Below are 11,789 nucleotides of genomic sequence, written 5' to 3'. Positions count from 1 at the left end.
CACATGACCCGACGGCTTATTGATCCCATCGATTCTGAGGCTGGAATGTGTTTAAATGAGCGCCGCAGTGGTTTTTGCTGGACTAATTGTGGCAGCGACGGCAGACGATCTACAGGAGAGGAAATAAAGGCAGAGCGAGTGTGAAGACGGGGAGTTCTTCCTGCGTGTGTGCGTGTGCGTGTGCGTGTGTGGCCACTCAGAGATCAGCTGTCAGATTGAACACCTGGCTCGCCTGGCAGTCACGCCTTCATCCAAATAACACACACGTCCATCCCTGCAGATTGTTTTGTTTTTAATAATAAACCATTTCTTAACAAAACTGTCAATTGTGTGGCAACGATTCCATCTGAGTGGAACACAAAGATTCTGTCCCTTACGTGTGTTTGCTCTTTACAGATCTGCCTCCGCCTCCTCCTCCTCTCTCGTCCTCCGTCGGCCCGCTGGCACAGCTGCAGCCCTTCTCTAGTGTTGCAGTAAACCACTTGTGCCCTTGTGGATTGTTGCCGTGTGTCATTGTCATGGCGACTCAAATTGGTTGTTGCATCTACTTGGACTAAGTGCTCACGTCTCCTCGTTTTCACGGCGCAACCGCGGCGGTCATCCGGGCGCCTTCGTTACGCTTCTCCCCCCCCCCACTGGGCCGCTCGGTTATCCGGTGCGGTTGTCATGGCGATTTGGTGTTCAGCACCTTGACGGTTTTGCGGCCGTAATGCCAGTAGCTGTAGCCGGACGCCGCTGTGGTCACGGCTGTGACATACCTGCAAGACACAACAGCACAGATTAAGTTAATTATAGCTGATTAAATAACTGAAATAAACATGAGCTGATTCTTCTAAAGGATCAATTAAGGAAGGAACAATTAATAACATTCAAACATCTAATAATCGTTTTTTCATGAAACATCAAACAGCTTATGAACGTTCTTCCCTTTACTAATCTGTTCCCCCTCATATTCCCTTTGTTTGCTGCTTTTCCATTTACAAAGCTTCCTCCTGACATTACGCACCTGTTGCCACACTAAACACCTGGTTGACCTCTGACCCCACGCATCATATTCCTGTTACTTTGACATTTCCGTCGCTGTGACGAGCAGGGAGCGTTATTAACAGATGTAGGTTACTGTAACAGCGACCTTGATCTGTACACTCACACACCGCGTGCTAAGCTTCAGATGAGTCAGCATCACTTAACCTGAGCAATCAGCATAATGCCACAGTCACAGATGAGCTGACAAACGGCTGAGAATGAAGAGAGGATACGAGTGTGATTACAGTCTGAATGTACGCTGTGTTTACCATAAGCCCTGCAGCAGGACACTGTCTGTGTAGTGGAAGACTGGAGCAGCAAGAGACGCAGCGACCAGGAGGAGCTGGATGGCTGTGTTCACCTAAAGAGAGGAGACACACACACACACACACACACACACACACACACACACACACACACACACACACACACACACACACACACACACACACACACACACACACACACACACACACACACACACACACACACACACACACACACACACACACACACACACACACACACACACACACACACACACACACACACAGAGCTGAGAAGGCAGAGCTGACACTAATGCAGAGGCAGGCATTATGATGCAGGCACTAAACTCTGACATTTACAGTGAGCCAGCTTCTCTAAGAGCTGAAGTTTGCTCCTTTGTTTGTGTGAATGTAAACACATTTACACACACATTTATTCCATCCTCAGCATTTCACTGCTCACTGCATTATGGACGCTACATGCAGCCATGGTAACTGAAACATTTACACTTTCACTTCCAGTAACCGAAACTGGGAGACTGACCAAGAACCATGTGATGTCATGTTAGTGGGATACATTCAAACATTATTTGAAGGGTTTGGTGAGCTGCCTAGCTGCTGAATCTCCTCTTTAGTGCAGCACAAATCTACATAATGTTCAGAGTCCACAGCACAGAGAAGGTGGGTGGCTGTGTGAGTGTGTGCGTGTGTGTCTCACCTTGCTGAACAGTGTGGGTTTGAGTTGCGCTGTGGTGTAGCAGGGGTTAAAGAACTTGCTAAGGGTCACCTGCAGAAAAGGGAGAGAGGTTTGTCAGTGCATTAAATCAGTTCCCACGCCTAAGATTGCTCACAGGACTTAAGTGAGACAAAAGAAGAGAGCACTCAGTGAGTCTATACCTCCACCAAGGCTGCACAATCCTCCTTTTGGGTTTAGTAATATGAAATAGTGTGAACAGTTGATGCAATTTACAGGACGTTGGTATGGAAAATGCAAAAACAAACAAACATCAGGTCTTTAAAGAGCTTTTACAAATATGTTGTAAATGTTCAAACACAGTGGAGAAATGATGCCAACATGAACATTAGAGAGGGAATAATGGAAACTGTTTTTGTCTTAAGGCAACGATTCCAGAACAAAAAAGTGGCACTGGGTACTTTGAGCTAAAATGTGTTATCTAAGTGTCCACAGGGGGGCGCTATTGGACCGGCTCTCTGCGGGATTTGTTTTTAAATTCTCACTCTATGATGTCAAAGCCAGAGGGTTTTAGCCAGTTTCAAATGAAATCAATAGTGATGTAATAAGAGTAAGAAGAACTTACGAATACTACACAGTTTGGCTGCTTTTGCACATATCATCAAGTTTTGGACTGAATTGTAACCCAGGTATAATAAGTGCTGGTGTAGATGAAGTGTGTAGGAGTGTTCACATGAACCCATCTTACCGGTGGAGGTACAGTCTTGTATCGGACCCAGAAGACGGCAGCTATCAGACCAATGTCTCTGAAGATCACCAGAGCCGTCAGAGGAGCTGAAACAGAGGAAATGGAACATCAATAACAATCTAATATGATATTATTCTTGTTAGAACTCTCAGGTTTGACAGTATTCAGATGTAAACAACATGGCTCCTGTTATGTACCTGGTATAAGTTCAGCATAGGTGAGACTGACATATAATACGCTAATCAGGATCTTATCAGCCAGAGGGTCCAGAGCGCTTCCTAACGCAGACTTCTGGCTGGCCCACGTCCGAGCAATGAAACCGTCCAACTGAGATAAACACGGACAAACACAGCTGTTAATCAAAGTACCACAATCTGTTAGTGACAGTTTATCTGTTTACAAGCTTTTACCAGATCTGTAGCTCCGGCCAGGACAAACAGAGCCAGGCTGAGGTCAAAGTGCTGCTGGATGATAAGGTGGCCCAGGAACGGAGCCAGAACGATCCGACACACACACAGCAGGTTAGGGATCGTCCACGGGTTCTCATGCTGTGGGAGCAGAAACAAAACCACAACAGATGACATCACTACAGAGAGACAGCGTGTGACCATGAGAGGGGAGAGTCACATACAAACTGAGCTTCACCATCTGTGAGACACACACACACACCCCCTGACCTACCAGCTCTTTGAATTTAAACAGTCCTTGTCCCGGCACTTTGCTGTCATCACTGCGGTCCGCTGCTGGGGGGTCTTTGGGACCCTCCTGGCCCTTGCCGCTGCAGAGCTCGCGAGCCCCCGGCGGCAGCGCGGACCTGGAGCCGCCCAAGGACCTCCAGTGACCTCCCCGGTACAGCAGGGCGGCTCCCTGCGCGTCCCAGGGTCCCGGTTTGACCCCCGGTAGGAATCCGCTCCAGCACGAGGGGCGGGGGTCTGCGCGCTCGGGGCCCGATTTCAGTCTGAGGTAACACGAGCCGCCGCGCGCTGCTGTCTGCGTGAGCCTCACGCACACGGTGACAGGTGTGCGCGCGTGCCGCCATAACGCAGGCTGCAGCCCGCACACGCCCGCGCAATGAATCCTCCGAATACAATGAACGATCATCTCGATTCCCTTCGTTACCGACCTGATGGTCTCGAGCAGTCCGTTTCTGTTTTCATGTTGAAGATTCAAATTCTGAAGTTCAGAACAGGATCGTTACAGCTCGAGCCAGCAAGCTGCCATATTGCCGTATTCCGATACGCATACACATGACGTCGACGTCGTAAAATTGTCATTGGGCTTTTATTTTGAAGGTGTGCGACGAGCCTACAGCCACATACGCATTTAAAAACCATATGAAAATATTAAACAGTTACAAGTCGAGGCAGTTATTTTAAGGAAAACCCTTAAGGAACAATAAGGTAAAATACTAGGATTTATGTTCAAAGAAAATTATTTATTATTCATACTTAAGCCTGCATATTTTATTTTTAATACTCTACATAGCTGTTTTCAGCTGCAGAAACTCCATTTGTAGAGGTTTGAATTGTAGTTTCATTACAAATTTAGTGAGTGCACATGAAAACACAAAAGGTTTGGAGCAGACTAATACTGTTGGTCCAGTCACATCTACTTTTCTCATCACATCATATGTACATTTATGGAAAAATACACTGTATATCCATATATCATTTTATGCACTTATATAACAATGGTAATAAAATAAATTAATTTACATATGAATCATACTATAAAAGTATTCTATCCATAACAGCCAAAGTCTCCAGTAGTGTCTCAACTAACAAGTGTCCAGTGAAGAGATGCATGTTCACGAGGAAACCATGTTAACACCTCCTGAAAACTGACCTGTCAGTGATCAGACAGTCTGCAGCTGGTATTGCTTGTTTCCCTTCCTCAACAGGAATCCCTGTTCATTCAGGGAACTCACTAGACCTTCAAAGTCCAACACCTGGAAGGAAGAATGCAAGAGTTTTTAGTGGAATCAGTACATAAGGGTGGCCCAAGAACAGATTTAGGGTCGGGAAGAAAAGGATGTTTTCATCAGTGTCTTCATTTTGTTTATTTTTATTATTATATTTTCTTTTCAGTCCCACATTTGTTGACATCTCAGTTCCTTCACCTTTATGTTCAGTCGGTCGGCCACAGATCGAATGGTCTGTAGATCGAACAGCTTCTGATTGGTCCTCTGAGCATGCGTATGCAGTGCACTGATCAGTCGTTTAGCAGAACTGCGCTGACTCATCCCCGACCCCAGCTGTGAGCGCTCAAAGTCCAGATTGCCCAGACCGTCTGAATAAGTGTCAGCCAGACTGCAAAACAACAACACAGACACATTTAGCTGCAAGACACATTAGAATTTACTATCTTAAATTGTGACACATTCACCCACACATCTATTGGTGTTACCTGTGTTTCATAATGTCCACCACATCGTCGGCGTCGCTCTTATCAGCCGTCTCTCTGAGCTCTAATCGGGCTCTAGCCTGCACAAAAAGGAAATAGAGTTAACAGCAGGTCGTCCAATAGTCAGGAAAAATAAATCTGAAATGTTTGTGCTTGAACTGAAAACGGTGAATGAACTGAAAACGGGAACCGACCTCAGTCAGTCTAATTAAAGACTCCAGCTGTCGTGTGGTGATTGGCGTGGCATCAGCTGAATGACCCTGGGCTCTCAGCGACAGGTAAAACTCCTGTAGCGTCCCTGCAGCTTCAGGAGAGAGTGAGGGATGGACGTACTGACGGGCGTAGCTGATGTATTTCCTTAACAGGTTTGTTGGTATGGGGTCCACAAATTCACCTGCAGGGACCTTAAAAAACACAAACAAGTGATTGATTTTTCTGACAGACACCCTTCAAACGTGGCCTTGCAGAGTATTTATGCTCCATTTCTTTTACCTGGAGCCGCTCAGACAAGGGCATGTCTGAGTGTTCCAGCAGCACAGAGGTCTCCGCTTGGCTGCTGTTGGCCCTGGTAACTGTGGCGCTGCAAGCTCCGCCCTTTCCTGCTCTGTTTGCCATGACATGCTCTGACAGGCGGCGGTCATGAGACTCATCTGGGATGTCGAGGAGGAGGAAGACCACGTCGAAACGAGACAGAAGAGCAGAGCCCATTCTAAAGACATGAAAGCACAACTGTAAATACTGTTAAACAAAAACCATAACAACAACTCGTTCATCAACAACAGTATGACCCACTTGAGGAAACTTACTTCAGATTTTCAGAGACAGTCTTGCCTCTGTTGTAATGTCCTCCAATGGGGTTAGCAGCGGCTAAGACCGAGGTTCTGGCAGGCAGAGATGAAACTATTCCAGCCTTGGCCAGACTCACAGACTGCTGCTCCATGGCTTCTAAAAGAGCCTGCTGCTGGTGACCCAACTTATCAAACTCATCGATACAGCACACGCCTAGAGAGAGAGAGACAGAATCAGAGAGAATGAGACAGGACCAGACAGAGTGACAAAAGGGAGAGAAAGTAGAGAAGGTGTGAATAGGTATGAGAGGAAGAGGCAATGAGACTTGGTATAGAAGACGGGAAGCCAATACCGTTTAACCCTACATTTCCAGTATTAAGCAGGTTTCATTATATTAAACATTAGGAGAATTCCATTTTTTTTTAGACAGAAAGCCTACCTTGATCAGCCAAAACCAAGGCCCCGGCCTCCAGAGCGTAGTCGCCTGTTCCTGAGTCTCTGGATAAACTCACTGTTAATCCTAGAAGAAGAAGAACATCTCTGTTAGGAATCTCAAAAATAATCAAAAGTCAAATAATCCTGTGAAACACACAGAGGAAAGTGACCTGTGGTGCTGGTGCTGTTTCCACATACGTAGACTCCTCTGGGAGCCGCGTTACACGCTGCCTACATGAGGGACACACACACACACACACACATGTTAGCTTTTACACACAGTGTGGTGTTACCTCTGTACAAGTCTGGTGTTACCTGTAGCATCTGACTCTTTCCCAGTCCAGGGTCTCCCACCATCAGGATGTGTGGGTCTCCTCTGACTGGGACGCTGCTCTTGCCCGTGTGTTTCTGTCGGCCTCCAAACAACGCCAAGGCCAGGGCAGCTTTCACCAGCTGTGAACACACACAGAGTTCAGCTCCGACAATCGGCCCGTTTTATATCCAAACAAAAAGTTACTTCAAAAAAGCCTCAATATTTACTTATAAAAACGATGAATCTCTTATGGAGTAGTAGCTGTATTCCACCATCTTATTGTGCCGTTCACTCAAAACTGTTATTATCAGGTATTGGAGACAAAACTCACCAGGTGGCCATAGATGATCGGACACAGAGAACTGAAAAAGAGTATGAATATATACGACATTTAAGACAAATGGCAAACTATTGACATCATTATTTTTGCTTAACATTGGCATTAGAATGTTGCTGTTGTAACTTACTGTACTATAAGTCTGAGTAAGTGAGGCTGTGACTGGATTTCCTGGATGGCATACAGGTCCTTTAGACTGAACTCCTCTCCTCCTTTTTGACCCTCTAGCGATACTCTAGACCCCTGACCTTCTGCTTGGGACTGCTGACCTGCAGGAAGCATTCAGGCAAAATGTAGACATGCTTACCCTTACATCCAACATCATCAGATTGAGGAAATGAAATGAACTAAGACATACAAGCGGCAGATACCTTTAGAATTGCTGACTGATGTGGCTTCAATATAAAGGATGAACATACACTGGTCCCTCTTCCCCTTGGAATTCCCTGCACACAGAACAGGTAGTCCACAAGGTGTTTGTGAGGCGTATGTGTGTGTGTGTCCAAGACATTCATAACCTCAGGGAGCTTTGCAAGTGGGCGTACCCTCGCTTGCGACTCTCACTATTCCCGTCACGGTAACGGTGTCTCCGGGGACGCTGCTGTCACACAGGTCGGAGGTCAGGTGACACTCCACTGTGCGCGGAATCCTCCCAGCCTCCCTCTGCTCGCCACACATCAACTCCTGCACTCTAGGAGGAACATGCAAAACATGGAACTCTTACAACTTTGTCACTGCCCTCCAAACTGATCAGAATATTAACATGACTTTTCTACTAAAATGTCTATATTTTGATACCATATTGTACTTTTATATTACAATATATTTTAGACTTTAATCGTCACAGCTGCCACCTTGGTGCAAATCATAAAACTAGTTTTCACAGAACAGCTGGCTCATAAAAAGTGGTCCACATAATGTGCCCTCCTCCAAGTTCAGTCATCAGTGGCATTGGAAGCATCCATAATGTGACTACTGACAGATTAGTCCAGATAATTATAGAGCATTCATGCTTACCACACAGCCAATGACAACACAAATGACTTTTTAGTGTTCTGTGAATCATTCAAGCATGTAGTTGAATACTCTGGCGAGCAATAAACACCAAATACTACACACCATTTCCTGCCCTGTTGGTTTGAGCCACACAAATGACTTTACATGACTTCAAAAAGCCTGAAACGAACATTGCTTGAACTTTTTCTCCACTCTTCACAATAACAATACTGTGACAGGTGTGTTAGTTGGCTACATCTCGCCACACACAGCTGTCACTGCTAAATGTTCCCTCCAACACAGATCAAGGTTATGCTATGTGTGTGTGTGTGTGTACGTGTCGCCTACTTGATAATCTGCCAGTCCACGGTGTGTGTAAGAGGAGAAGTCCTGTTGGGGGTGAAGGAACGACTGCGACACTCCGGCCGGACACACTAGGAAACACACACACACACACACACACACACACACACACACACACACACACACACACACACACACACACACACACACACACACACACAGATTTAATTATCTATATTTTATTGAGTATACATTGGGAGCAGACACACAGACTTTACCGTCTCACTCATGCTGTGTGTGTTTGTATACCTTGGTGGGTACAGCGTATTTTCCATGCTGCAGTGGCAGAGAGTGTGTGTGGGAGCAGCCCAGGCACCTGAACGCCATGTGGGTACAGTGGGGCCTGATGTTGCTCACTCTGACCACTGTGCCCTTCACAGACACCAGCTGGCCAAACACACTCGCACGCAACGTCCTCAACGGCGTCAAAGGTTCATAGTTATACAGCCTGATAGAGCAAGACAGGGAAGACACAAACACACGACATTTGCATTGCATTTACATTTCGTTTAAATGTTTGCATGAGTGTGTGTGCGTGTTCTCTACCTTGCACTGATATAAGGTATGCTGACGATTGGCGTGGCTACAGGAAGCTCCTCCCCTTGCAGCTCGGCAGCCTGTTTCTCCAGATCTGCAGTCAACACCTGACAATACACACACACGCTGTCAATTAAGGCTGTGTATTGCTGGAATATATGATGGTGGTGATTCTGAATACTAACTATGCCCTTTAAGTCATTCTACACAGCAGCTGTTGATTACAGGTCTGAGAGTGTTGCTGGAGTGTCTGTGTTTGTAAATCTTGCCATATGTTCTGAGTTGAATAGTTGAAGAGTTAAATGGGGATAAATCTGTGCTGCCACCTACTGGTATAAACTGGGCACTGAGAGGGTTGGACTGCCTGCATAATCACCATGGCAGCGTCTTTGTCAATATGGGCATTAAGAAGGAGATGTTCAACAAACAAAAGGCAGTGGTATTCAAAGAATGCAGACACTTTGAGAGGATGTCAGTTAGAGGGATAGTCAAACTGTCGCCGTGTGTCTTACCTGGTGAATCGCCAGTCCCAGACAGTTCAGGATCACTTCAGGCTGTTCCTTCACCTTAGTGTGTAGGTCAGGGAGCGCGCCACACACACGCTTGTCTCTTATCAGGTCTGCAAAGTCCACCAGCACGCTGCCTTTACGCTCAATTTCATCCTAAATGCACACAAGCACAGAAGCAATGAGGGTCTGAGACACATTCATTACTTCTATAATGAGAAGCAGTCTGGGGATGATAAAGTACAAAGCCGGAGGAGGAGGAGGAGCTGTGTGTGTGTGTGTGTGTGTGTGCCACTTAACTGCCAGGAAGTGAAATTAATTTAAATGACACCAATATACAGTTTCTACTGGGCCACAGTGGATATGAACCAAGAGACAAAGAGTGCTTTATATTAAGCTTAATCTATGTAAAAGGGAGACAGACCCTCGCTTTACCAGACGACCTCGTGAGCCTAACAGAGAAAGGAGACACGGAGTACGGATTCATGCTGACTCACCTTGTCATAAAGTTGGATCCTAGAGGTGAAATACTTTTCAAATACTTTGACCTTCTCCAGACTGGGCGAGCTCTCTATGAAACCTACACACACAGACACACAAACACACACACACACACATAGACAGAAACACAATACACGCATAGCCTCTGAGTATCAACCGCCATAATCATATCAAAGAGCTATAAACAGATAAACACACACATGCGTACCTTCAGTAAAATATAAAGTCCATCCTTTGTAGGGACACAGAGCATCTAAGGTGGACTGATAAAGACCTGAGGATAGAACAGACAGAGAGACAAACAGTTAGGATTCTATCATGAATTGCTTTAAGTCAGTTGAAGATTTATCCGTCATTTCGCACAATAAGTATTTTTACTTTAAATGAGAAGATATGAGATGACTTAACAACAGACTCATTAAACTGGGACTCACCTCTCTGAGTGCTGAGGTTGGGGATGCCAGATGCAGATTGTGATCCACCACTAGAACCTCTACCACCTCCTCCTCCTGCTCCTCTCCATGGTCTACTCCTCCATCCCCCTCTTCCTCCTCCTCCTCTCCACCCACCACCTCCTCCTCCCCTCCACCCGCCTCCCCCTCCTCTCCACCCACCTCCTCCTCCCCTCCATCCGCCTCCACCTCCTCTGCCACCTCCACCCCCTCCTCTCCCTCCCCTTGAGGCGCCTCTGTTGGATCCTTCTCCACTCATCCCTTCCCTAAGAGAGAAGCAAAAGGAAGGAAGGAAGTGCAGGGTGAGAAAGAGACACAGTGCCTAGAATCACAACAACAGGGTAAGATCCTCAAATAACGTATTATTGATATCAATCTAAAACTGTCACAAAATGTTGCCCATTGCTGTTGTATCGCTGGTAATAAAACTAGAACTACAACACGTTCCAGTCCCGTCACTGTTCCAAAAACAATTAAATACTGAGCGAATGTTTTTGTGTCCGCGTTTCTTCAAATACATCTATATTATACAGTCTTAGTTGATAGGCAGTGGCTCAGTGGGTAGTGCTTCCGCTTTGGAACCGGAGGGTTGCTGGTTCGAGCCCCTGCTGAGGTGCCCCTGAGCAAGGCACTGAACCCTCAATTGCTCCCCCCTCTGCGAAGGGTGGTAATGTAATGTAAGTCACTTTGGATAAAAGCGTCTGCCAAATGATCGTAATGTAATGTAATGTAATAATCACTAGGATTTCACTGCAGAACACTTATCTGAACTCGCTAACCGAGTGCGTCAACGGCGATATTGTACAAACAGTTCCGATGAAATCTTGTGAAAACACTGTGTCTTAAATCTAGTTGTGTAGTGATGTAATACTGACCTTAATTAGAACAAAATGTGGAATTAGTTGTTGTAAATGTACAAGTTGTTGCAAATCAAAACATCAAAACTTCCCTCCACGGAAGTACTTCTTCTTCTCTACTCTTTTTCTGACTGGGCATAGTGAATACTGCCCTCTACAGGTCAAATGTAGATTTCAGTCACCTCAGCCTGGGTGTTATCTCAACTCAATGGCAGATATTTAGTTATCTAGAATCTGAGAGATAAAGAAAGAACGCGAGTCTTTTAAATAGTTAATAATATCAATAATCGAATATAAATTAGGGGTCACCCTATTTATGCAGCTATTTTGCGACGACATAATCTGCTTTTACAAATGATGTTCATATTGTGTCTTACTCCCACCTGCTGGACATATGTTGTCATTACAGTCTGTTTGACTTGTATTCTGATTTACAGAACAAATAAGATTTATGTCCTCCAGCAATAAGAACCATAAGCGGACAGTATTTTTATAGATTGACTTTTATTTATTAATCAAAATAATGACACAAGGAGTACCTCAATACCAAAATACATTTAAGAACG

At 45.5% G+C, this 11,789-nt stretch overlaps 2 protein-coding genes across 2 annotated transcripts; both read right to left on the bottom strand.

Moving 5' to 3' along the window:
• Window positions 1–275: 275 nt before the first annotated feature.
• crls1 (cardiolipin synthase 1) lies at window positions 276–3,970 on the bottom strand. The gene is made up of 7 exons (XM_076160462.1): window positions 3,416–3,970; window positions 3,145–3,282; window positions 2,932–3,061; window positions 2,735–2,820; window positions 2,011–2,079; window positions 1,296–1,387; window positions 276–758 (listed from the first exon to the last, which is right to left on the bottom strand). The coding sequence occupies exons 1-7, from the start codon at window positions 3,833–3,835 to the stop codon at window positions 665–667; spliced, it is 1,029 nt and encodes a 342-aa protein (XP_076016577.1). The 5' UTR covers window positions 3,836–3,970; the 3' UTR covers window positions 276–664.
• An 82-nt stretch (window positions 3,971–4,052) lies between these two features.
• Window positions 4,053–11,330, bottom strand: mcm8 (minichromosome maintenance 8 homologous recombination repair factor). The gene is made up of 22 exons (XM_076160463.1): window positions 11,242–11,330; window positions 10,574–10,632; window positions 10,349–10,534; window positions 10,123–10,188; window positions 9,911–9,993; window positions 9,420–9,569; window positions 8,917–9,014; window positions 8,620–8,818; window positions 8,356–8,441; window positions 7,557–7,702; window positions 7,383–7,457; window positions 7,142–7,280; window positions 7,006–7,036; window positions 6,677–6,814; window positions 6,532–6,592; window positions 6,366–6,446; window positions 5,944–6,139; window positions 5,630–5,846; window positions 5,332–5,541; window positions 5,141–5,217; window positions 4,854–5,043; window positions 4,053–4,682 (listed from the first exon to the last, which is right to left on the bottom strand). Exons 2-22 carry the CDS (start codon window positions 10,623–10,625, stop codon window positions 4,590–4,592), a joined length of 2,574 nt encoding a protein of 857 aa, XP_076016578.1. The 5' UTR covers window positions 10,626–10,632; window positions 11,242–11,330; the 3' UTR covers window positions 4,053–4,589.
• Between the last annotated feature and the right edge of the window lie 459 nt (window positions 11,331–11,789).

The sequence above is a fragment of the Genypterus blacodes genome, unplaced genomic scaffold, assembly GCF_046128005.1.
Source record: "Genypterus blacodes isolate CSIRO-AG114 ecotype Tasmania unplaced genomic scaffold, CSIRO-AGI_Gbla_v1 ptg000105l_1, whole genome shotgun sequence".
NCBI classification, from domain to species: domain Eukaryota; kingdom Metazoa; phylum Chordata; class Actinopteri; order Ophidiiformes; family Ophidiidae; genus Genypterus; species Genypterus blacodes.
Note: the sequence above shows the minus strand (reverse complement) of the source record. Positions and strands in the feature narration are given on the sequence as shown.

Coding starts and splice junctions, on each gene's coding strand:
- mcm8 (XM_076160463.1), bottom strand. CDS start 10,625: ATGAGTGGAGAAGGATCCAACAGAGGCGCCTCAAGGGGAGGGAGAGGA. Junction 8,819..8,916: donor ATACCTTATATCAGTGCAAG/GTAGAGAACACG, acceptor TTGCTCTATCAG/GCTGTATAACTATGAACCTT. Junction 5,044..5,140: donor GTGGACATTATGAAACACAG/GTAACACCAATA, acceptor GTTGTTTTGCAG/TCTGGCTGACACTTATTCAG.
- crls1 (XM_076160462.1), bottom strand. CDS start 3,835: ATGATCGTTCATTGTATTCGGAGGATTCATTGCGCGGGCGTGTGCGGG. Junction 2,821..2,931: donor CTATGCTGAACTTATACCAG/GTACATAACAGG, acceptor CCTCTGTTTCAG/CTCCTCTGACGGCTCTGGTG. Junction 759..1,295: donor GTCCTGCTGCAGGGCTTATG/GTAAACACAGCG, acceptor TGTGTCTTGCAG/GTATGTCACAGCCGTGACCA.